Raw genomic sequence first — 26095 nt, 5'->3', positions numbered from 1 at the left:
CGACGACCGGGCCTGTTGCTCAGGGTGGAAACCGTCTCTCTGCAGGGGCTCTTTCTGCCAACCTGGGGGGAAGGCTCAATGTGACCCGAGGGAGGACAGAGGAGCAGAGTCTGCTGGACAGATGGCCTCCTGGCCTTGGATCAGCGTGTGTGAGGGGGAGGGTCTGTACGACCTTAGGTATGCCTGCTTCTGAGAACCCCAGGCTTATTGGAGCTGCTCAGGGATTTTTACTTTTTTTTTTTTTTTTCCGAGTAGGCCAGAGGTGGCATTAAAAGTCCTGGATTGGAATAGACTCACAGGCCCATCCAGGAAAGCACGTCTGGCACCCAGGACCTGCCTAGACTAGGACTGGCAGTAGGAGAATGGAACTTGGGGCTAGATGCTGTTTGGCCTAGGGTTAGTCCACTCGCCTTTGAGCACTGTGCTGGTGTAGGGCCTCTACCATGCGTGCATCTGTTGGTGTGTACGATGTGGCTGAGCATACAGGATGTGAACAGACAGACGCCTGGCCTGGTGGGTGCTTGCTGGGATTTCAGGGGTCTGTTTCCTCAAACTCACAGGTACATTACACCGCGAAAGAGAGGAGCAACTAGAGTGCTTGCACACATATTTTGACTATTTTCTGCTTTTCCACTTTGATTCATTAGGTAAATTTTTACTGAGCACTTCTTATGTGCCAGGTGCTGGCCTAGCTGTTGGAAATACAGAGGTGAACCAGGAAGACTTTTTAACTTGAGCTCATAGCCGGGTAGGAAGGCCCAGGAATGAACCAATAATCTTGAAATTTCATTCAGCGGCAAATATTTATCAATAAATATGTGCTAGGCATTGTTTTAAATACCGGTTTTAGAAGCAAGCAAAAATAACTGCCCTGTGGAACTTTTGTTTTTGTAGGGGGAAAGACAAAATATATAATAAGAAAGAAATACAGTTTGTTCAAAAGTGTTAAATGCTAAGGAAAACGTGGGGTTGAATTTACATTCCAGTAGCCTGAGAAGGTGTCTTTTGAATAAAACTTTGAAGGAAGGGGTAAACTAATCATTTCAAATTGTGCTGAGTGCAAGGAAAGATGAAGAGCGTGGTGAGAGAGTAATGGGCCTTTATTTGGGTGGGGGGCTCAGGGAAGGAAGTAACGTTTAGGCTGAGACTCGAAGTAGGGTTAAGAGTTAACCATGTGTGGAGCAGCACAAAACTTGGCGAGTCAGAGGAAGTGAAAGAGGCCTGTGTGGCTGGAGGGGGAAAAGGAGAGGGGAGATAAGCCTGTGGAGAGGTGGGTCAGATCACAGGGGACCTAGGCGACCGAATGCCTTCACTCCTTAGTTTGGACTGTATCCCCAGTGTGGTTAGGAACTTTTGAAGGGTTTTAAGTATGTGACATGATGACATTTGCATTTTAAAAGGTCTCTGGCCTCTGTATGGTGAATGAACTTTGAGATAAGCGGGTAAGTGAGGCAAGGCTATCAGTGTCGAGTGGCCTAACTACTTGATCTGCTTGGAAAAGCCTCAGGCAGTCTGGGGAGATCCTTTTCCTCAATGGTTCTGTTTTGCCCAGCTTTTGGGAAGGGGAGGGAAAATTAATTAGCATTTGTGGAGCGCGTGCTGGGTGGGACAATCAATTTGAGAGACTTTTCTATATATACTATCGTTTAATATAATCCTCTTGGCACCCTAAGAGAAAGGGGTTGTCCTGCCCCTTGACAGAAACAAGCCCAGAGGGGACAGAAAACAAGCCCAGAGGGGATACATGACTTATCTAAAGCCACCTTTGTAACATAATCTGCATTCAAACCCAGGTCTGCCTGATTCCAGAGTCTGTTGGCTCTGGAGCTGGACTACTGGAGTTTTCATCTTGCTTCTCCTGCTTGATAACTGAATGATCTTGAGTTATTGAATCTCTTTTGTGCCTCAGTTTCCTGTTTGGAAAAGCCTCAAGCTTTCCTCTATTATTGGCAGATAAAAAGGACCTATTTCATAAGGTTGTTGGGTGGATCGAATTGACTAAAACCATGTAAATATTGTAACACTTAGCTCAAACATTAGTTGCTATTAGTATTTAAAAATTTTTCACATTCTCAATATAGTGTGATCATTTTGGATGAAATTAAATATACAGATAATTCTTAAATTTTGCGAGCTGCTTGTTCCCTCTTTTTTCCTCTAAATAATGCCATGTTCCATGTAATCAATCATTCATCATCGATCTCCTATGTCATTTTTGACACTGTTGACAGTAATTAAAGATACAGAGTGACTTCCTTCCCTGAAAAAGCTCAGGGTGTCCACAGGTGGTCAAATATTTAAAAGGATGAGTTACAGTGTACTTAAGAAGTTCTCTAATGCACCCGAAGTTAGAGACCTGTTGGGAGCAGTGAGAACTAAATACCTGGGGAAGTAGGGAAGGCTTCAGAGAGGAGTTGACTTTTGAACTGGGCTCTGGAGAAACAATAGGAACTTTACAGGCAAGATTGGGCAAAGGACATTCGAGGTAGAGAGAACCGAGTGTGAAAATGTGGAGTTCACAAGAGGCTTGGTTTGTCTGGAGATGAGGCTGGAAAGTTGAGTTGGAGCTGTGAAAGGCAGATGAAGAAGTCTGCAGTTTATCCTGTAAACCACGGGGAGCTATCAGGGAGTATTCGATACATCAAGTAGGTACAGTGATGGGTGTTGCACTTAGAGTAGAGACATATGTCATTCCGGAGGTGGCTTTACTTTGGCAGGATCACTGTGCTTTAGGATCTGGTTCTCAGTTTTATAGAACCAAAATTCAGTTTTTGTAGGGCACTCAGAGCTGATTGGGTCCAGGGAGACTGACTTACTAATCAAACTTGGAAGAGGCTGATGCATAAACTCAGGGTGTTAACTGGCCATGAGAAATGAAACTGCAGGATGACAGATGTTTCTGTCTTCTGGCCATTGCCACCCCACCCCCACTCCACTTCTGGCCCGGGCTGGGACATGCTAACAAACACTTGCTCCTCGATTCCTGTTTGTTTTTCTCAGGCTCCATGAAAACTAACCCTTTCTGTTAAGGTAATCTTTCCTCAACTGCTATACAGTGTAGTCAACACTGATTGTTAATGGATAAATGGATAAAATGAATGATACTGTATCGGATGGGTGGGTTATTGTGTTTGTGTTTGTGAAACTTAAGGAAGAGAAGGAATAGCTTTTTTTTAGAAATAAACTATTAGAAGAAGGAATTCACTCCAATTGGGTCCCTAGAGGAGGTTTGCAGATTCGAAGTGGTATGGGTAATTTTGTAGCTCAGAGTGGTTGTGGACAGATGCATTGGAAGTTGTTCTCGGAGGCCTGTGAACTTTTGGAGGGGATGGAGGAATTTGGGTTGTGCTTGAAGGAAAGACTGATTTAAAGTCTTTATCTTCCCTACACATTGGAGGCAGAAAAGAAAGTAGTAATTCCCGCCCTCTACTCAGCCAGGTCATGGGGCACTTTCCTGTTGGATTGTAATGTTCGTGAGCTTTGAGCTTCCTCTTGCATTCTTTCTGCTTCAGCCACACCGGGGAAGAGTGGTGGACCCTCTAAAGTTTTGAATCTGTATGTTTCTACAGTGAAAAATAAAATCCAAATACATCAACCTAGATTGTGGATTAATTACTTTTTTTTAAAAACTCTAAAATTCACTACTCAAGAATATTCATATAAGACGTGTAGGAATTATGGTAAGGTATGCGAAGGAAATAAAACTAATTGGTAAATTCTACAACCTGCAGCTACTGTCAGCACTTTAATATTTAGTGTTTGTATTAGACCTTTATCTCCAGCTCTATCTTCTTATGTAAGTTTTTTTTTTTTTTTAAACATTTACTTTTCCTACAAGAATAGGAACATCCTGAACAGGAAAGAGTTCTGAGTACTGACATCTGTGAGGCGGAGCAGTTGCATACACCCCAAATCTGTGTGCTTTCATTTGTGGGCATCTGGACCAGTGTTCTCCCCTTTGTGCTCTAGGAGTGTAGGGTGTGATATCTATTAGCTAATTACTTTGGAGAAATGTTGTCAGGGGATCAGAGTGTTGCTTCATCCAAACATTCACTTTTTAGTTGACAGCGAGAAGTGTGTATGTGTGTGTTGAGATGACATAGCTTATCTTTTCTATGACTCCAGGAAAAGTTAATGAACACTTTTCAAGTTTGGTGTCACCACAGAATCATTTCTTGACCTGTTAGCAATATGGGCTGTCCTTGTTCCCTGTGCGACTTTCAGTAAATCCTTTACTTTCTCCATTTCAGATTCTGAAGGTGTTTTATCAAGAGGTAATGGTGGTCCCCTTCCTCTCATTAACACATTACAGGAGTTGTAAAGGATGATGAATTCTGCATATGTGATTGGTTGTGGAAAGACTGCCACAATGTTGAGTGAAAAAAATAGTATGTCTGCCGCACAGATAAACTCCTAGACTCTAATCTGTGTGTGCCAGGCAGGGTGTCTGTATGACTGTTATTTCTGCTTGTGAGAGCTTCAGAATTATTGGATCCCCCTGAAAATTTTTTGAATAGTCCAGAGGTGGCATTAAGAGTCTTATGCAAAAATAAATCCACAGAGCTATACCCCAGGTTTAACTCAGAATAGCTCGCTTGCTCTGCAGAACAGAATGCACTGTGAAATTTCTTACATTTGGGTAGTGGGATTGGGTGGTTTTTACTATTTTCTTTATATTTTTCCTATCATGAATTTTCTATAGGCTTACAGAAAACATTTTTACAAAAACAAATAACCAATATATCTATTTTCATTTTGGAGACAAAACATTGACTGCCCAGAAGCAAAAACTCAAACTGCCAAGAACTATGTCCCTATGGAAGACCGTGCTGCTGGGAGCTGGCCACCTCTCCTCGGTCATACCTCAAAGAAGATGCCTTTGTTGTATGTGCAGTAGACACAGCTCTTCTGGACAGGTGCATTAGGCTGAGACTCTGACTGTAGTCGGCTCTGGAGCAAGACGCAGAGAGCCAATGAGTAGAGTTGAACTTGGCTTCTAGCTTTGTTTGTTCGGTGTTTTCTTTAAGAATGCTTTTAGAAAAGAGTGGTTAAAGAAATCTCTCCTTTTGGGCGTGCCTCTGCGCCTTCTCCTACAGACCACAGGGCTCAGTCTCCTGCACATCAGCATGGAAGATGCTAGAGGCCTTGGCATTACAATCTGGGGATCATGGTCCTCTAAAGAGAGGGAGTTCTTGTGTGTAAGCCTCATATGCATTCCTGGGATTTTCCCCCTTCAAGGGGCTCTGCCTGTCCTATAGGTAAGGTGGGGGGCCCCTCTTTCTCCATACCCACCCAGTCTTTGAGCATAGAAACATTTTACCCACACTGCCCCTGGCCAGCTGGAGCTGCACGTGGACTGTGGGCTGGCTCTGGCTCTGCTTTTACTCCCCAGGTTTGCTGCTTTTGACAGCATTCCATTCCTGCATTTCTTTCTACCAATGCAGTTCCTGAAGTTGAGGCTATTCCTTTAGCAGGTAGAAGAGCAGAGTGAGACCAGAGAGAGGAGACTTAAAGGTGATGTCCACTGTTACTGCAAGCCTCTTGGGGCTGTTCCAGGGCCCACAAACACATCTGACTGAGGCAGAACTTTGGCATTTTCAGAGGAAAAGAGAGCCCAGGGGTGGGTAGCAAGCAGCTGTTCAGCTTCTTCCGGGGCTTGGCGCAGCTGAGACCCTGGTCCACGTGGGCCCGGGCTGCTCGCTGCCTTTTGCCTCATTAGAAGGACTCTCCAGACCTGACCTGAACTGGCTGAGGTTGTAGGAACTGCTTCGCTGTCAGGTACTTCAGTAAGGCTACACATCTTCAGGCCCATTATTCTTAATTAGAATATTTACTTGTATCGAAGATCCATATTGAAGCCTTTTTGCAACCTGGCCATCACCGATCAGTAATCTACAGTTGCTTATGAAAGGTCCACCCTGGGCCCTCTGCAGAGCTGGATGCGGGGCAGAAAAGAATCGTGTGAGATGAAGTTTGCCCTCAAGGAGTTTCCCCACTGAAAGCAATTAGAGAACATTCTCTTCCAGACCAGAGGTGTCTGAAGGGGGATTTTCTTCCTGAGGGTGGTAATATTTACTTTCACATGGGTCACCCCCTGAGGTGACTGGGGTTACCTCTGGGGAACATGCTCTGATACTCAAAATGGATTGGATGGCCATTTGGGAGGAGGGAGGTGGTGGCAAGGATGTAATCTCATCTTTCATTACTTCACTTGTCTCCCCTTGACACTGCTTCTCTAAGCACCTGAGCGTTAGGGGAAGGTAGCCACCCTGCCCACAAAATACGAACTTCAGTGCCTGTCATGCCACCATTATAGCTCCATTCCTCTGAGTCTGAGTCTGTTGCATTTTCACTTAGTGTCCACTTTTAAAATATTTACACCCCCAGGAGAGGTCAGACTCTTAGTAGTTCATCACCAAACTGTAGCTTTTAATTATCAAGAATTAATTAAGTCAACTGAGAGAAAGACTGGGACCCAGACAGGCACTTGGGGGCAAGAGTGTCCAAAGGGACACACTTCTGCAGAGCGGGAGGGAAGTGAGGGCAGCTGCAGGCGGATGCTGCTGAGCCCCTCTCATTTTCGACTTGGGGGCCACGCTGGTTGGGGCATAGGGGACAATATGGCTTGGCACTGGTACAGAGGGCTTTGAGGCAGAGGGGGAATTTGAGTTGAGTCTTAAACGGTTGGGACAATTGCTTTTTCCTTCATTTAAGACTATATGCTCAGTTTAGAAACTTTTGGAACATTCAAGTAGAAAACAAATCCCTCATAACTTCGTGGGTCCCCAACCCCCGGGGTTTGGACCTCTTAAGTCCTCACAGGTCTGTGGCCTCTTAAAAACTGGGAGACACAGCAAGAGGCAAGTGGCGGGCAAGCACGTGAAGCTTCATCTGTGTCTGCAGCCACTCCCCAGTGCTAGCATCACCACCTCAGATCCACCTAAGGTCATCAGGCATTAGATTCTCACGGGACCACCGGTCCCTGAGGCCCAAAAGGTTGGGGACTGCTATCCTAGATTACGGAGATTCTCAGAAGCCTGGCCCGAGTCAAGGGTTGGAGCTGGTGTAGGCTGTAGGGGACTCTTTTAGGTTTGTGAGCAGAGTAAGAGACCTGATGCAAGTTGTATTTGGGGAAGATCGGTCTTAATATGACCGTGGGGAGAGACTGGAGGTGGTGAGTAACAAGGACATGGCCGACAGCCTAAAGTGGGACAGAAGACATCAGCGAGACTTGGTTGTGGCGGGATGCTCCCCAACTGCTGTGTGGTGGCCGTGACCAAGGTTTCCAGTCTCCTGGCCTGGTAGAGTTTAAAGTTTTGTCAGTGGCTTCCAGTAAGTTTTGGAAGCAGGTGGGGTGTAAGTGAGAGGAAGGGAGGAAAGGGTTCTCCTCAGGTTCGTGGGTCAGGGGTGAGTGTGTGGTCAGACCGCGCACTGGGCCTGCATGTCGCAGACTGTGACCCAGGCTGGGAGCCCGTCTGTTCTTTCTGTTCTGTCCGAGAGTAGCTGTCACTGCTCCTAGGCTTTCTTCCGAACCCACACACACACACCAGGATGATGTCTGAAATCCATGTTCTTGATCACCTTTCAACCCAATTTTCTGTCTCCAAAGTTTTAACTGTTTCTCAGAACAGATTGTCTTTGACTCACAAACTCATTTGGATTGGATTAATTGACTGGGAATACTTATTTCTAAAAGGTTTCTCTTTCATCAGGCTTTTAGCCTGTTTTTAAAAAGACTTTTGCCAAGACGAGATTAGTAGAGAAGTGATTTTTGTATAATCAGTCTCTATGATCTTTTGGTACAAGTTATGTTTTGAGATTGGTGTTCCTGATGTGTTCATTTCTAGAATAAATATCCGAATGCCTGCTATGTGCGGGGTACTATTCTAGGCGTTGGGAATATAACAGTGAACAAAATAAACAAAATGTTACCTTCGTGGAGCTCCTATTCCAGTGTGTGTGAGCTTGTAGACAATAAACAAGTAAAATATAAAGCATGAAAGATGGCAAAAAAAAAAAAAGTATAGAGAAGAAACAAAGCAGGGATGGAGGACAGGGAGGTTTGATGGGGAGAGAAGTCGGAGAAATCTCACTGCTAAAAAGACATTTGAGCAGAGATCCAAGGGAGGAGACGTCAAAGTGGAGAGAAAAGCAAGAGAAAAGGTCCTGGAGACCAGAGAATGCTTGAGCAATTAATTTACGGAACAGCAAGGAAGTCAGTGTGGCTGGGGTGGGAGTGAGGAGGGGGAAAGTGGGCAGAGGAGGCCCTGGCGTCCCAACTAGGCTTGAAGTCCTGGTGGGTTCCTGAGTGACATGGCAGCCTGTGGGGCTGTGCAGAGCACAGTGGGCTCCACCTCTTTTGGGACAGTTGCCCTGGCTGCTGGGGACGGCAGCAGGCGCTTGTGCAGCGGTTCTCAGCCATAGTGGACATCAGAGTCTGAGTCATCTGAGAGCCTTTCCCAGGACAGCTGCTTGGGCCACCCAGGACTCCAGGGTCAGCTGGAGCACAGGTGTGACTTCTCGAACTCACTTAATGCGCTTGTTTGCTAGTGACTGGCTAACTGTCACAGCTTCAGATTCTTGGGGCCCACTCCACTCTTGAGTCAGTTTCCAGATGGGCCCACAAGTCTGCATTGTTAAGCTTTTTGGGTGATTTTTGAGGACAGGGGTCCCTGGTTTAAAGACTGGTTTTCAACCCCGGACAGCATCAGTGACCCAGCTGTTTGTTTGTTTTAACGTCTGACCCCTGAAAATTCCTATTTAATTGGTCCGAGTTGGAGTTAGGCATTAGTATTGCTCCCCAGATGTTTCTGATGTGCATGTAGGGCTAGAAGCACTGGTCGGACACTTCAGTAAGCCCTATGCCTGGTATTCGATGGAGAGGTTTGAATGGGTAACTGTGAGTAGGAGACTTAGCCCCCCGGGAAGGCTGAAGCAGGGCCCATCCCCTTGCCAGGAATAGCAGGAGTCTGTCGCAGCAGTGAAAACTCTTTTCAGTTTATGTACTTTATCTCGTTTCATTACCTCACCTCTCTGGGCCTTCACTTCCTTGCCGTAAAGTCAGTGGCTTAAATTTAATGGTTTCCTAGGGTCTCTTTGAGTCTGACAGTTCTTAATCTTTCTGGTGCTGGAAGAACCTCTAATCTAGAACAGTGTTCTAGGACACCGTTTTCCAGTCTTGTTCTTGTAACATCCTAAGGTGTGTCATAATTACGGCAAAGGCTGGACCCACTGTCTCAGTACCAAAATGAAGGAAAATGTGGGTCACATACAGTAACACCTTGGGAAGATGAGGGTTTTGGGAAATCGAAGATGTGAAATCTGACCTCCCAGTTCAGAGTCCTGAGTGGAAGGGCTGCTCGACCCTTGGAGGCAGGTGGGAGCCTGAGTGCTGCTGCCCGCTGGCAAGTTCATTGTCAAGTGCGGATAGTGTTTTATAAACTGTAAAGCTCCTGCGAATCCGAGCGGGCATATGTGGTAGGGTAACCTGGCAGAAGCGGTCAGCCTGGGTCAGGGTCAGTGAAGCCTGGTGCTCAGATGAGCCAGCCCCTCTCTGTAGCCAAACTGTGTAACTGGGTAGGAGAGACAGTCTGAATAACCCAGCAGAATCCAGTGGCTGCAGGAACCGAGGTTAAGTTGGAATAAATCACTGGGCACGCTCATTAGAGGGGCTCAGAGGTAACTCAGGACATCGGATCTGAGACACCCTTACCCCTACCTGGTCTCTGACTTTTGTCATTGTTTGGACACACAGTGTCTGCTTGTTAGTTTATATTTTGAAATGTGAAGGTCCAAATAAGAAAAGAAAAAACTTTGGGGAAAAAAACCTTTCTCTATTTCTGTTCTGTAGAATTGGGATAATGAATTTTCTTCATTCACTTCTAGGTTTTTCCATTAATATTGTCTGTACCTCTATTTAGAATTCAAACTAAATGCTAGTCTGTCAGAGTTAAGACAAAAATGAAGTTAAGTGAGGGGATACAGGATTAGAGTGAGAGTGAGCAGAATTAAAAATGAGGCTTGTTATTCTGTCATTTGTGGGTACATGTACCTGATGGACCATTAACCAGTTTCCCCACAATGGCCAATTAAATCGGAATCTCAGGGCTGGTGGCCAAGCTCTAGTAGTTTCTAAAGGGCCTGAGGAGATTCTGATGTTCAGGTACAGTTGAAGACCACCTGGTTTTAAAAATGGGTTCTTCTCGCTTTTCCTTGGTCTTGTTCTCCTTCCCTGCTCGGTGCTGTTTCTTCTCTGCCTCTCCCCACCTGTGACTTTTCCCTGCGTACTTGCCCTCGTGTCCACTCCTTGACCTTGTACTTCCTCTGCTTCAGCAGGCCTCTGAGCACTGGAAGGTGAGCTGTGTGAAGGGGTCATAGACCCTTACTTACTTTGTCCCTGTCCCCTGTGCATGCTCTGAATCAGCCTGATGCTTAGGGATTTAGCAGTTTGCAGGTGCACTCTGAAAATTTTTAGGTAAAGCTCACTGGCCACTGAAGTTGGTGGCATAATACTTAACAAATGTGTTTGCTATGTTTAAGACAGTGTTGTAAGAGCTTTAGAAATATTGACTCATTTAATCCCTATAATATCCATTATACATACGGGACACAGGTGAAGAAACCTGCCTGAGGTTACATGGCTAGAAAGTAGTAGAACTGGGATTTGAACTGAGGGGTCCAGTCCGCACTCTGAAGCACCACACTGTGATGGGGGAAGGAGGGAATGTCTGGGGCTGGGACAGGCTTTGTCTTTGACTACATTTGGGACCTGTGTTGAATTTATATTGGAGGCTTTTTTCAGAGTCTGACTTATACTATTATTATTACTATTATTATTTTATCTTACTTTAACATTTACCTTCAGGCCTATTAAGAAACATTTTTTTTTTTCTTTCCTTAGGTGGTATTTGGACACTAGATCATGTGCCTAGGTAGCAGTTACTCCTTTCTCCACAGCTCTGCGCCCCTGGCAACACTCCCCACGCCCTGGTATTGAGATTCTCGCTGGACGATGTCTAGGCTGACCTGAGCTGGCCTTGAAGAGCCGAGAATTTGGACGCAAGTGATTTTTTTGTTTTGTTCTTGTTCTTTGGTAGTTATTATTATTTTTTTGATTGTGGTAACATATGTAACAGAATTGACCTCTTTAAGCACTTTTCGGTGTGGAGTTCGGTGGCATTAATACATTCGCATTCTCGTGCCCCATCACCACCATCCACCTCCGTAACCTGTTCATCTTCCCAAACTGAAACTCTGTGCCCCTTAAATACGAACTCCCGTTGCCCTCCACCCGCCCCCTGGTTGCCTTCATTCTATTTTCCGTTTCTATGAATTTGACCACCGTAGGTACCTCCTATAAGTGGAATCATGCAAGATTTGTTTTTTGTTTCTGTTTTTGTTTTCTATCTAGCTTATTTCACTGAGCATACTGTCCTCCAGGTTCATGCACATTGTAGCCTCTGTCAGAACTTCCTCTTTAAGGTTGAATAATATTCCATTGTATAGTTACAGCACACCATGTTTACCCATTCATTTGTTGATAGACACGGGTTGCTTCCACCTTTTGACTATTGTGAATAATGCTGCTGTGAATACGGTCTGCAAATACCTCGGAGATCCTGTTCTTTTAGATCTATACCTAGAAGTGCAATTGCTAGATCATATGGTAATTTTATTTATTGATTTATTTTTGAGGAACAATCATACTGTTTTCCATAGTGTCTGTACCATTTAACATTCCCACCAGCAATGAATGGGGATTCCAATTTTTCCACATCCTCACTAACACTTGTTATTTTCTGTTGTTTGTTTGTTTATTTGTTTTTAATTTTTTGGATAATAACATTCTAATGGGCATGACCTTGCGATTATTGAGTTGGACCCACAGAGTCTGCTAAACAAGGGTGTGGTGCCCATTGTGCTGAAATGCACAAATGTAGAGAAAATAATATGATAAACCTCCATGTACTCCTGATCCAGATCAACAGTTACCAATCCATGGCCAGTCCTGTTTCATTTACATACTCCCTCGCTGCTCTCTTCTCCGTGGCCTGTATAATTTTGAGGCAAATCCCAGACATACAGCATTTTATCTGTAAACATTTTACCACGTGTCTTAAAAACATAAAGGCTTTTAATATTTCATTTTGTCTGATGGTAGAAGGGCACATAGGGCTGTTCTTTGGACATATTATTCCCTATCATTCCCTTGGGTCACTGAGGACATAATAGTGGGCATACGTGTGGACACCCAGATGTCGCATCCATCGCCATTGTGGACTGTTGGCGAAAGGCTGCCTTGGCTGGGGCCCTGTTTCCTTGTGGAAGGCTGACTGCCCTTAGGTCTGAGCAGCCATCATGAAAGAGCACACCCACATCGCTGTTGAGAGGGGAGAGAGAGAAGAAGGAGGAAGAGGAGAATGAGGAAGAGCATGGAGAGAGATGGGGAGGGAGGGGCATGGACTAAGGGATGGGGCTCAGGGATGGATGGGAAGGAGAAGAGCGTGCGTGTCTGTGTATGTGTGTCTGAGAAAGAGAGAAAGAGAAGCGAGAGACTACACCTGGGGGAGAAACTCTTTGCCAGGCCCTTATCCACCAGTCCCGAAACTCCTGTAGTCATCTAAGGGAACCACAGAGATACCCCAAGACTAACAGCATGTTCCTTGTGTCCCCTCAAACCTTTTGCTCTTGGAATCTTAGGGAATGGAGTTTGCCTGTGCTGCATGAGACTAATGGCACACTCTGGGCCACCAAACACATGGATGCCAGAGGTGGGGAAGGAATGATCCAGTGAAACGGTCACTTACTTTTTTCTGGGGCCCTTTGGTCAGGGAGTGGAGGCTTGGCTCCAGAAGGTCTGAGGCTACTGGCTTCCTGCTGAAATGTGTAGTCCCCAGCACCAAGAGTGACGCTTTTTACCAAGTTCAGCGGGAGGGACTCCTTGAGGATGGTGTGTGACCAAGAGGTGTCCTGTCCTCCGTTTTTCTGTCTCCGGGTCCTGTTAATGCTGAGGTCTGTTTGCAGTGAGGAAAGGTAAAGGCGGCACCAGTCACTGAACATCGGTCCTTCTCTCAGGTCTCAGCCCTGTTTAAACTTCGTTGCCTGTACCCAGTCTCCACTTGGAGCGTCTCGGTCAGCTCTGCAGCCCTGCAGGATCCCAGCTCCCTCTGGTCCTACCCGCTTTTCTTCCTTTTTATCTTTTAAAAAGCATAACAGCTGTATTGAGTTGTAATTCACATGACATACAATTCACCGTTTTAAAGTGCACAATTCAATGCTTTTTAGTCTATTCACAGACTCGTGTCCCCTTTTCTTAACACTCAAGACCACTCTGTGCCTTCCTCTTCTTCAGAGCTAGCCTTCCTTCTCCACTGGCATCACACCGATCCCATCCTCAAGAGGTGACTTTATGATGGGGACATTGGCCAGTAGGCACTTCCCACTGATAAAATATTTAACTTAATCAGCCTGTGGGAGCCCAGGCTTCATAGACAAATGCTACTTCAGGTAGCCCCCTTTCCGCTGGCAAAGTCCCATCACCCCTCAAGGTCTCCCTATTTATAGCAAGTTTTTAAAAGCTAAACACAAATAACATTGCAAATTTGCCAGCTGCTTGACTGGTAATAAACCTGCTTAGGAATCCGTGACTGTCCTTGAACAATCTTAGTCCTGCGCAGATGAGCCTGTCAGATTGCTCTCGCTTTTTGCTGGTAGGTTCCCTTCCAGTCAGCGCACGGGAGCTTATAAGCAGACAATAAAGACATGAGCAATTACGTAGTAGGTCAGGTGATGGTCAGTGCTGTGAAGAAAAATAAAGCAGGCTGAAGGGACAGAGACTGACAGTGAGGGTGGGGGTTGTATCTGACGTACAGTGATCGTGGAAGTCTCCTTGGCAAAGTGATGTTTGAGTAGAGACTTGAAGGAGGTGTAGAGCAAGCCCGCAGCCGTCTGAGGGAAAGGACGTTCTGAGAAGAGGGAATAGTGAATGCAAGGCTCTGAGCGGAAGCGTGCCCAGCATGCCTGAGGAGCGGCAGGGGTCCGTGCGCCCCTGGAGCCGACCAGGTGACAGATGGGAGGAGACCAAGGGCAGTTAGATCGTCCCTGCCAAGTGGCCGTGGTAAAGACTGGGTTTCACTCTGTGTGACATGGTCCTGGGAGGGTTTGAGGACAGGAGGCTCGTGACCTGCTGAGTGTCTAAGGACAGCACTCTGGCTGCTATGTGGGGAGTGGACAGCAGAGGCGAGGGCAGCAGCGAGCAGGCCGGTCAGAGGGCTTTTGCGGGAGTCCGGGGGAGAGATGATATTGCTAGAGGTGCTGAGGAATGGTCGGCTTGCATATAGTTTGAGGGCAGAGGTCACAGGGTTTGCATGTGGATCAGACGGAGGGTATGGAGGAGAGAGAACTGGAAGAGAGAGAACTCATGGATGCCAGGGTTTTGGCCTGAGCCTCTGGAAGGGCGGAGCTGTCATTTCTTGACATGAGGAAGACTGGGAGGAAATCACGGTTTAGGTTTTGGATATATTAGGTTTGGGATACCCGTCGAGGTAGAGATCCATGTCTAGAAGTGAGAGGATACTAATTAATAATTTAGCGAGTACCCGCTGAGGGCATATGAAATAGCAGAAGAGAGAACATTTGACCGAAATAACGGTGAAGGGAGAAAATTATGCCATGAGCAGGAATAAGTGAGACAAGCACAAGGCAAGGGAAGGTGGCTTCTGACAGAGGCAGGCGGAGGAAGCCCTCTCCGTCCCGTGCATGGAGGATGTCTGTGCCCTGGTGAGGATGTCAATGGCACCGCGGACGTGCAGCTGCCAGGTGTTTCCCGTGGGCCGTGTGTGGGGACTCCAAAGCAGGGTCTAGGCCTCCCTTCTGTGTCCTCAGTGCCAGGCATCAGTCTTGGCATTTGGTAAAAGTTCGATGGTGACCCTCCCTTTGCAAGCCTCAGCTCTCCATGTATAAGATGCAGAGATTGGACGAGACCAGTGAACTGGGATCAAGTGGGAAGCTTTTAAAAAAGGCGGGAATCTATTCCAGACATACTGAATCAGAATTTCCACAGTGGGAGCTGCGATTCTGTGCTTTAAAGTCACTCCGTGTTATTCTTTTACAGTCAGCCCAGCAGCAGGCTACAGACGGGAATTTGGAAGCCACTGGACCAGACAACTGCTGAGGTCCTCTCCAGCTCTACCATCCTGTGAGTCTTGTTATAATGCGTGCAGTTTTGCTCTGTTCTTGGGAAATGGGTTGCTGGTTGGGGTGGAAGGGCCTGGAGCGGTAGGTAAGAGGCTGTCTCCGGGTTGGGGGCACCTGGGGCAGGGCAGGCAGGGCAGGCGCATCAGCCAGGGGTTGAAGAGGCGTTGACGAATGGTCCTGGGAGGGGTGGGGGCAGCGGCAGCCAGGCGTGTTAGGTCCTGGAAATAGAGGGAAAGGACATGACCCCAACTTCGGAGAGGCTCACAGACTGTTGAGAAAACTCAGGGTCCCGGCTCACTGTGGGAAGCGCTGCCACATCAGAGAGGAGGAGGGGAGGAGGAAGGCAGAGGACTGCGGCGCTTAGGGGAGCAGCGCATGGGGCAGGGGCCTGGGGCGTAAGCTTGGGGATGAGGAGGAGTTCTCAGGGGGTTTATGTTTGGGGCCAGTGGGGTGGGCTATCGGGTGTTCTCTAAGTCAGGGGAGCAGCTCGGGCCCTCACACAGGAACATGAGAAAGTCAGAGAACCACCAGCGAATGAGAGGGGCCCTGGGAGTCAGCTGGACTTCTGGGCAAAGACCAGCTGGGAGTGGATCCTCTGTGCCAGGGGAAGAGCTTGAACTGCATCCTGACGGTGATGGGGATTTTGAACAGGGACATCTCTGTGATGAGATATGTGTCCTATGGCAACCCTTCTGAGAAAGCGTGTGGGGGAGGGGCTAAGGCCAGGTGGCGGGAGAAACGAGTGAAAAGCCTGTTGTCTTGCCTGGGTCCGTGGGCACCTGCTTTCCCACACACTACCGAGAATCTCTTTGGGCTGTTTTTAGAATACGAGGTGCCTCATAAAACATTGGCCACTGACTGACTTAGAACATCAGTGACTTGGGGCCACTTAGACCTGTAAGCAGACCTCAGATGTGTGTCCCTGAGGACAGTGGTAGGTTTAAGGTAGAGAGTCTGCCTGTTTACTTTAGGAGTTAGTTTTACGGAGAAATCTAATAGTCCTAGATTCATTTGCCTGACTGTTGCAGCCCAGCTTGTTGAAGGACTCAGATCCTTCAAGTTAGTTTAATTTTACACATTAAACCAAGACCTGCCCAGAATCTTCACACAGGTAATTAATTGGTGACAGCATAGGGGCGAAGGCCAGTTCTTGTGGGTCACAATTTCTTATTCTTTTGACTGTACCATTCTCGGGGGCTTCATGCTGGGTCCAGGAATGTGGGACTCTTCCTTCTGTTTCCCTTGATTCAGCTACAGTTTCTCTCTTCTCTGCTGCCTGTGGTCAGTGTTCCAGCCAGAGTCCAGGCCGAAGCTCCGGCAGGTTGTGGGAGCAGGGCTTGCTCTTATGCTTGCCTGCTCATTCTCTGTGCCCTTGCCAGCTTCCATTCCTGGTATGGAAGAAGCTCCCCTGCCTGGCAGCCAGCTCAAGCATTTTCTCCTGGTCTCGTTTCTGCTAAGTAATCTCACTTTCTCTTTCTCTGTTTCTTTCTATGTCTATGTCTCTCTCCATCTCTGTCTCTCTTATACACTTGAGTTGTTTGCTCTGTTGTCCCTGCGATGCTGGAAAGGTGAGGGTAACTTTCATTTATGGATTTTTAAACTCTTAACCACCGTACACAGATTATATCAATATGTAAACCATGTTCAGTCATGTGGGGGAGCAGGGTAAAGAGTTCACCCACAGATTGTAAAACATACACACATACACCCTTCCTTCTAGTCCTGCCTGAGCCAACAAACAATGGCAAATTCAAGGGAATTTACTTTTGTTGTTTCACAGCTCAGTGTTCCTTAGATCACGCGGCTTTCACTGTCATTGTATAAATCTGTGACCTGTAATTTGCTTCCTTGTCTCAAACACAATATGCTGGAGAGAGATCACATCTTTCTTAATGCTTTTGGCGTGCCTCTGCCCCTTGATTCCTGTTACTGAACTTTCGTTAATCTACTGCTACTAAGCTTAATATTGTTAAGGAGAACAGCTGACCAAGTTTAATATTATTTGAAATTCGAAGGTCAATGCCGAGGGAGAGAAAGCTCATCGGTTTAAGTGACAATTCCTCGTTTTTAGTTCCTTGGAGCCTTTTTTTTTTTTCCCCCCTAAATTTGAATAGGTGTGGACATTCTTACATTTATATATTTTACCTATAACACCTTCAGTATATTTTCTGACTAACAGATAATGTTATCTTTTGTCTATATCTTTTGTTTCAAACTTCAAAATGCCACCCTCTCCTCTGTAGTATTTTGAGGTTTGATGAACAGACCTGTACTTCAGTTATGCTCCTCTTTTCCCCCTAAATATCTTTTCTGTGGAATAAAATAGAATTCTGGTTTTTAGATTCTCATCAGAGAGCTCTTCATCAACTTTATAAATTCAGTCATTTCTCAAAACCTCTTCCAGCTCCAGTGTGTCTTTTTTTAGGTGTGGAGACCCAAAACTACATGAGACACTGAGTGGTTCTGAACAAGGGCAGGATCCTAGGTTCGAGGTTGTTTCCAGTGTCCTTTCTGGTGATGCCCAGTGTTTTCTGGGCTTTTTGTGATGAAACATGCCACATGGTGTCTTCATAGAACAGTTTAGGTTGATTAGAAAATAATTTTGTTAAAAATTAAAAAAATAATTTTGTTAAAAATAATCCTGTAATGATTATCTTCGTTATGTACATATCTGTTTCTTTAGGACAAATTTCTGAAAGTGGAATTTTTGGACCTTATGTATACATTGCTAAATTGCTCTTTTTGGTTTTCTGAAACTTTTTTATTTTACTTAAAAATGAGGCCTCTCTGGGGCTGTCAACATGGATGTACGTGTCACACATAAACAAAACCTAAGTGAAGCCATGAAACATGATTGACATAAAATTAGTGCCGGAGGAAGCTTTGTGACTGTTTTACAAGAAATAAATCTTACAGTTCTCTCTTGAGGTTGAATCTTGGGAAATGAAAACCCCTTTGGGTGAAGAGAACATCTGGAGCAGAATATGCAAGATGGACTTTTTGTGCTAAATTGCTCTTAAGATAGGTTATATCAATTTATACTGTCTTCACAATGCTTACTTTGTCACATCTCTGCCAGCACTAAGGATTATTAGTTTTTAAAAACTTTGGTCAGTTTTGTAAACCAAAAATGGTTTCTCATTGTTTTAATTTGTATTTTTCTGATTTTTTGGTCGACTTTTTGGTTTTTATTGGTAGATTTCTTTACAGTTGCTTCCTCTGCTTTTATGACAGTACACTTTGATTAACTTCTATTTTCTACTTATAAGCAGCGTGATAATTTAGAGCAAGATTTAAAGAAATAAAAACACTTGGGTACACCATGAGTCCCTTAGTCACTGTTATCAGTTGCTGGTGTTTTTGGTTTTCCTTACTAGGGCTAAAGAGAAAACAGGATTAAATCTTTGGCTTTTAGAAGACTCAACTTTGGTATTTAAATCCAAAGGTTATAAAGGTTTTTCCTGCTGCCCTACCATTTCCTATCTCTCATTTTCCTAACAAAAGATACCCTACCTTACCGCTGACCATTCTGAGCCAACCCCTGAGATTTCTCTGTGTGGAGAACATTATTTTCTTCTGCTGTGTTGTCTCTCAGCTTCAAGCCCCCGTGGCTTCAAGTCAGACAATAGTAGGCTCCCGGCTGTTCCCTGCACACAGGGCCAGCTACTGCCCCTCCTCCCCCACAGGCTTCTCCAGCTCCTTAAAAAGACCAACTATTCTGCCCTCCTCCCCCAATCTTTGTTTTCGTTTCCTTCGTGTTGGGATGCCAAGGGCTTTCACTGACATCCAGTACATTCCCCTTGGTAATGGGCTCCAACGCTTCCCATCCCAGGAGCCAATCATTTGTTGTCCAGAAACTTTACATCTCATTTCAGTGAGATAGTCTGCTGCCAACCCATAGTTAGTATAGATAATTGGTATTTCACTTTATTAGTATCTACCATAATTAGCTATCTTCCCAATTGGGGGAAGGGTATTTTCTATGAAAACTCTTAAGCAAGCAGATGTGTTTTGTTGGTTGGGGGTTGGGTGGGGGTCAAGAAACCAAACCTGCAAATCTGTTGATCCCGTGGGGTAGTAACAGATATACCTCTGCCATGCCACCTGTTCCCCTGTGGTTCTGAGTGTTTTTTCTCCTTTATTTTCTCTTTGTAAAATTATAAAAACAGTCTATTAGCATAAAAAGTTTTGGAAAAATAACCCACCACCCTGCTTATTTTTCTTTTAATCTTGCCTCAGGCACATACCTAGGTTTACATTGTTATAATTACAGTCTGACACGATAACATTTGCATGAGGTTTTTTAACTTACCACTATAAGTAATTTTCCATGTTGCTAGATTATATAATTAGGGTTTTTAAAAATTAAAATTTATTGGAGTAACATTAGTTAATACATTATATAAATTTTCAGGTGTACAACTTTATAATAGGACATCTATGTACTCCAGTGTGTGCTCACCATCTGAAGTCTGATCTCCTTCTGTCACTGGGTATTTGACTCCCTTTGCTTTCTTTGCCCTCCCCCATCCCTCATCCCCCTTCCCCTCTGTCAACCACCATTCTGTTGTCTGTATATATGAGTTTGTTTGTTTTGTTTGTTCATTTGTTATTTTTTGTTTTCTATCCCACATATGAATGAAATCACATAATTCTTTTCCTTTTCCATCTGACTTATTTCACTTTGCATGATATTCTCAAGATCCTTTCATCTTGTTGAAATGGCAGTGTTTTACCTTTTTTATGGCTTAGTAGTATTTTGTTGTATATCCAAACACATCTTTATCCAGTCATCTTTGGAAGGACACTTGGCATAATTAGGATTTTTAATGACTGCATAGTAATCTGTCAGTCAACCATTCCCTGTTCTTGGACATTTAGATTGTGTGTGTATCTGTGTCTTTTGCATTGTTTTAATGATGCTGTACACTTTTGCATATAGCTTTTGGGAATTTTTGTTCTTAGGATACATTTCTAGCGGTGGGGTTCCAGGACCCAATTTGCCAGTTATCTGTGCAGCTACTGCACTGCTTTCTAAAAGAGTTGTATAAGCCTGCATCCAGAAAGGTTGTCAGTATAAACATGGTATAAAAAGTATGTAAATGAGTCAAGCTCTGGGATGCTGAAGCTTTGTAGGCTGAACAAGGGAGATGGTGGGTCTTTCTTCTTCTTTCTGGCAGATTTGAGCCAGCCAGCGTCATGTTTCACCAGGTGAGTGTTACAGTAATTTTCTAAGGGAAGGCATCTTTACTTGTGCCTTGAGACTACTCTGTTGCAGTAGTTCTGTAGCTCTGCTTCTGCAAATCATGAAAGAAACAGGTAGATTTTCTTTTCTTTGTGTATTAAGTTAAAATAAAGTTTAAGCCTTCTCCAGAACTGTTCCCTGGTCAATTTGATAACTATATGGTGCTTTGAGAGTCACCCTGCCCTTCGGGTTCAGTGGTCCATTCCTGACCAATTACAGTTTTAGGGTGAAAATTAACGAATCAAGTACATGCTGAGATAAAGAAAAACACACCTAGGGGATAATATAATTTTTCAGTGTATTTATGAGACAGCATAAATCTTGGCAGGAGCAAATCATTTAGAATTTGATTAAATTTCATGCAGTAAAAAATACGTTATACAAAGTTAATATTACTAAGAGTAAGTTAGTAGAACTTATAGGCAAGTCACATATATGAATCATAAGTTTTCTGAAGGAAGGAGGTGCTGAGCCATGCATTTTTTTTTAAGGGGCTGAGTGATTGATTTTTTGCTAATGCATGTGATCATGGAGTGATGATATTCCCTGACAAATCGAGGGAGTGTGGTTTGTGTGTACCCTGTTTTTGGCTATGCAGCCAGCCAGGAATTTCCAGGTATTGAGGTTTAGGGCCTGCCAGTCAGGCATGTCACTACATACAAACTTTTCTTTCCACCCCTCCCCCCATGTCCCCAGCGTTTTGGAAACCTGTTGAGATAAAACACAGGTGCGTGACTTCCCATCATACAGGGGCTTGTGCATGAGTCTGTTGGCTGTGTGCGTGCGTTAGTGTGCGGTGAAGATGATGCCAAGCAGAGTCCGGTAGGTTCCTGGGATCACTGATTCTGTTCTCTGTTTGTCTTATAGCCCTTGCCAGCGTCCAGCCATGGGGGATATGAAAACTCCAGATTTTGATGACCTTCTGGCTGCCTTTGACATCCCAGACCCCACCAGCCTTGATGCCAAGGAGGCCATCCAGACCCCCAGTGAGGAGAATGAGAGTCCCCTCAAACCTCCAGGCACGTGTATGGATGAGAGTGTGTCCTTGTCTCACTCAGGGTCAGCCTCAGATGTGCCGGCCGTGAGTGTCATTGTCAAGAACACCAGCCGCCAGGAATCATTTGAAGCGGAGAAGGACCACATCGCTCCTAGCCTCCTGCACAACGGATTCCGGGGATCGGACCTGCCTCCGGATGCCCACAACCTGGGCCACAACTGTGGGAAGTTTGATTCCACTTTCATGAATGGAGACAGTGCCAGGGGTTTCCCGGGCAAGCTGGAGCCTTCCAAATCGGAGCCACTACCAACCTTTAACCAGTTCAGTCCCATCTCCAGTCCGGAACCTGAGGACACCATCAAAGATAATGGGTGTGGACCGAAGCCCAAGCACTCTGACAGTTATTTCCCACCCCCTCCTGGGTGTGGGCCTGTCCTGGAGGCTCTGGCTAAGTTTCCAGTCCCGGACCTGCATATGTTTGATCACTTCTGTAAGAATGAACCCAAGCCAGAACCCCTGCCCCTGGGGAGTCAGCAGGAACACGAGCGGGGTGGGCCAAAGGCGTTGGAGCCTCACAAGGAGCTGGATGCCACTCGCTTCTTTGGGGAAGCTTTGGAGTTCAACAGCCACCCCAGCAAGGGGCTCACTGCGGAGTTTGGGACCTGCTCATCAGTCCCCCCAAGGCAGCGTCTTAAGCCAGCCCATTCCAAGCTGTCCTCTTGTGTGGCAGCCTTGGTGGCCCTGCAGGCCAAAAGAGTCGCCAGTGTCACCAAGGAGGATCAGCCTGGCCACACAAAGGACCCCTCAGGGCCCACTAAAGAGGGCTCCAAAGGCAGCCCCAAAATGCCCAAGTCACCAAAGAGTCCCCGGAGCCCTCTGGAGGCCACTAGGAAGTGCATGAAGCCATCGGACAGCCCCCGGAGCATCTGCAGTGATGGCAGCAGCAAGGGCTCCCCTTCTGTGGCTGCCAGCTCCCCACCAGCAATTCCCAAAGTCAGAATCAAAACCATTAAGACATCGTCGGGGGAAATCAAAAGGACTGTCACAAGGATCTTGCCAGACCCGGATGATCCCAATAAGTCCCCCGTTGGGTCACCTCTGGGGAGTGCCACGGCCGAGGCCCCGAGCGAGGTGCCTGAGGACGAGGTCACTGCCCTACCTGCAGTGGAGCACTTTCCTGAGGGGAGCACTAGTTCAGGGAGTCCCCAGGGTGACAGGAAGGGGGCTGAGAGCACGGGGAAGGCCAGTGGCTCTTCGTCTCCCAGCTGTGGCCCTGGGTCCCGGGTCCCGAAGGGGGCTGCCCCGAGCTCACAGGTGGGCAAGAGGCCGCAGCAGAGCGCAGCGCCGCAGGCATCCACCCTGGCCCCTGCCACCCTCCTGCCCAAAGCCGTGCACCTGGCCAACCTGAACCTGGTCCCCCACAGCGTAGCTGCCTCGGTGACGGCCAAGTCCTCAGTGCAGAGGCGGAGCCAGCCGCAGCTCACGCAGATGTCGGTGCCCCTGGTCCACCAGGTGAAAAAGGCCGCCCCGCTGGTGGTGGAGGTCTTCAACAAGGTCCTCCACAGCTCCAACCCCGTGCCCCTGTACGCGCCAAATCTCAGCCCGCCTGCCGACAGCAGGATCCACGTGCCGGCCAGCGGGTACTGCTGCCTGGAGTGTGGCGACGCGTTTGCCTTAGAGAAGAGCCTGAGCCAGCACTACGGCCGGCGGAGCGTCCACATCGAGGTGCTGTGTACGCTGTGCTCCCAGACGCTGCTCTTCTTCAACAAGTGCAGCCTGCTGCGGCACGCCCGCGACCACAAGAGCAAGGGGCTCGTCATGCAGTGCTCGCAGCTGCTCGTGAAGCCCATTTCTGCGGACCAAATGTTCGCGGCGGCCCCCGCGAACTCCCCGGCCCCCGCAGCTCCCGCCCCCGCCGCCCTGCCTCCCTCCCCCAAGCACGGCCCCACCGCGGGCAGTGCCAGCTCCACCATTCCAGCTTTGCCACTCTACCCGGACCCCGTGAGGCTCATCCGGCATGGAATCAAGTGTCTCGAATGTCACAAGCAGATACGCGACCACACGGTCATGGCCGCGCATTTCCAGAGGACATCAGAGGAGACCGAGGGGCTGGTAAGCGGCCCTCCCTGTGGCAGGTGGCAGGCCCTGGTTCACATGGGCTCCATGTTGGGCAGGGAGAGAAAAGCTCACCAATGGGGGCAGTGGTGGCATCTCATGAGTTGTGGCACAGGGTCCGGCTTGCTTGTAGCGCCTGCTTGGATATATAGAGTTTGGTATTTAGTGGGCAAAGCGTCCTGCCCACAACGGAGGGGAGACCCTGAGGACCTGGTGAGTGTGTGTGTGGATGTGGCCCGCGGCCCACTCAGCTCCCAGTGGGCTGTCAGGGCCCAGTGTCAGGCCTGGGCTAGAGTCTTTACTGGATGATGCTTTGGCCTCTGGCACGTGTCAGTGTGGTCCTCGCAGGTCCCCAAAGGACTCGGGGGTGGAGGTAGGTGTGACACTGCCTTGCGATTTGGTCTGTACTTCCGAGAACCATGCCTGCACTGCCCACAGTGGACACAACTCTTTGTGCAGAATCCTTTGGGGAAAGCACAGTGGGCCAGTGTCAGGGCCGATGTGGAAGGAAGGAGAGCAGACTGACACGTGGGCTTCTTCTTTTCGTCCGTGTTCTCACCTCTCTGGGAAGGCACCGCGCTTACTGCTTGTTCTTCTTGGTTATGCTTGATGAGACCTGGCTTTATTTCCAAAAGGCATCTGTGCTCAAAATTCCCTTTGGCACCATCTGTGTCAGTGGCTGGCCGTGTTGGCAAGGTCCTGTGAAGGAAGCGGGTCTTCAGAGAAGTCTCCAGAAAGCTCTTTTCTCCCTCCTCCAGGTGGAAGGAGTCTCTGCATGACCTGGCCAAGCCTGCCCCCTCACCGAGCCTCCTGCAGCCAGGCTGCAGCGGCCTGGGATGAAAGCAAAATAGCTCCTTTCACTTCAGTTCAGCAGGGTCCTGCACACCTGCTGGTGGCCGATGAGCTTTACACATGTGTTCTGTGTGTTCCCAGTGCCCACGGCTGTGCTGAGTGCAGGGGTTCCAGCAGGAGGGAGCCTCCCTGTTCTTCCCGGGGCTCACTGCACAGCAAGGGCAGAGCTGCCCGCCCGGACAGCTGCAGGGCGCAGACCGACAGTGGGGCTGAAACGGGCTGGTCAGCATAGTTGCAGAGAGTGCCTCAGAGGAACTAATTCATCATGACGCCACACGTGACATTGGAGTTGGACCAGCAAGGGATGAGTTTGGAGGAGGGGGAGGGGCAGGGTGTTCAGGTAGAGGGACAAAAGTATGTGAAAGGGCCCCCTGCATTTGAGGAATAGGGAGATGTCAAGAGTGAGGCCAGCCTCGGGAGTATCAGAATAGAGACAGGAGGTGGAATTTGGCGGGGCTGTGGGGCTTCTGCAGCCCCAAAAGGGGCCAAGCACAGTGCTGCAGGGTCGCTGTTACCTCTCATGTTCACCTTCCCTGTTTGTTGCATTTTCCTTCTGATGAGGCAGATGGACTATGGCCACCCAGCCCTTTTCTCAGTGGCCTCAGGTCTTTTTGCTGTACCAGCATGGTTGACTTGGTCCCAGATCGCTTCTTCTGAGTCATGTGATCAGAACCATTGCCAGTGGAGGTCTGACGCCTGGGCCTGTGTTTTTTTTTCCTCACGCTCTTCCTCATTCATCTTCTAGAATCTGAGCAGAAGTCTGGATATTGGATCCCAGACTGGCACCCTCTCATCCTGTGTCATTCTCCTCTGGTGAGATCTGGACAAGGTGGTCCCTGACAGGAAGGGATGGAGCACCCAGGAGGGCTGTCAGAGTTCTTTCAGCCTAGTTCTAATCCTTCAAAATCTCCTGCTGATAAAAGTAGCCTTTGTGTCTCAGAGAAAAATTAAGGCTTGAGCTCTGAGATCAAAACCTAGCCTTGATGGCTATTGGACTTGGGTTGCTCAAAACAGTACCCTGGCTTCAGGCCATGTCCAAGGCAGGGGGTGGAAGGGTAGGGTGTGGCCCTACTCTAGGGTAGGAGTTGCAGGACAGCACGTTCTGGCCTTTTGTCTTCTTCCCGCTGCCAGGAACTGGAGCTGCCTCCCTCTGCAGTGGCTGGATGGTTCCTTCACCTTGCATTCCAAGATGTCAGAACAGAGAGACGATTTCTTCTTGTTCTTAAACTTTTTATTAACTGTAATGTCATTATGACACCTAACAAAATAACAATTCCTTAATATTTCCTAAAATAAGTCCATATTCAAAATTTCCCATTTTTGTCAAAAGTTGTGTTTTTACAGTTGGGCTTGTTTTGAATTGGGATCCAAACGTGGACATACTTTACGTTTGTTAAGTCTTTTAAACTTCTCATCTAGAACAGTACCTTGTCCCACTCTACCCCATCAGACCCTTTTTTTTTTATGGCATCGATTTGGGTCATGTGTCCTGAGGATTTTCCAGGATAATTCTGAGTTCAACTGATTGCTTCCGGAGAACTTTCCTGTATAATTTTGAATTTGACTGATTGCTTCCTCACTTAATTAACTTATTCTTCTATATCCCATATTTTATCCGTGCATTAGACATTAGCAATAAAGACTTGATCAGGTTCAGGGTTGAATAGGGGGAACACTATGTCATTCCTATC

The 26095-nt window shown here is 47.1% G+C and overlaps 1 protein-coding gene across 6 annotated transcripts in view; it reads left to right on the top strand.

Moving 5' to 3' along the window:
• Positions 1-26095, top strand: part of ZNF592 (zinc finger protein 592) — a 44114-nt gene that overhangs the window by 1260 nt on the left and 16759 nt on the right. Inside the window, exons 1-5 of one of the 6 annotated variants that reach the window (XM_011376123.2) lie at positions 203-4916; positions 5475-5620; positions 10901-11058; positions 15113-15196; positions 21308-23549. In XM_011376123.2, the coding sequence (XP_011374425.1) occupies positions 21327-23549 (2223 nt within the window). In that variant the 5' untranslated portion in view covers positions 203-4916; positions 5475-5620; positions 10901-11058; positions 15113-15196; positions 21308-21326. Of the gene's footprint in view, positions 1-202; positions 5621-10900; positions 11093-11543; positions 11666-15112; positions 15197-21307; positions 23550-26095 lie in introns of those variants that run through there. The other 5 variants (XM_023520993.1, XM_023520992.1, XM_023520994.1 and 2 more) reach the window with 5 other exon arrangements.

This window comes from Pteropus vampyrus, unplaced genomic scaffold (genome assembly GCF_000151845.1).
Source record: "Pteropus vampyrus isolate Shadow unplaced genomic scaffold, Pvam_2.0 Scaffold286, whole genome shotgun sequence".
Lineage (NCBI taxonomy): Eukaryota > Metazoa > Chordata > Mammalia > Chiroptera > Pteropodidae > Pteropus > Pteropus vampyrus.
The sequence above is the reverse complement of the archived record's forward strand: the minus strand, read 5'-3'. Positions and strand labels throughout refer to the sequence as shown.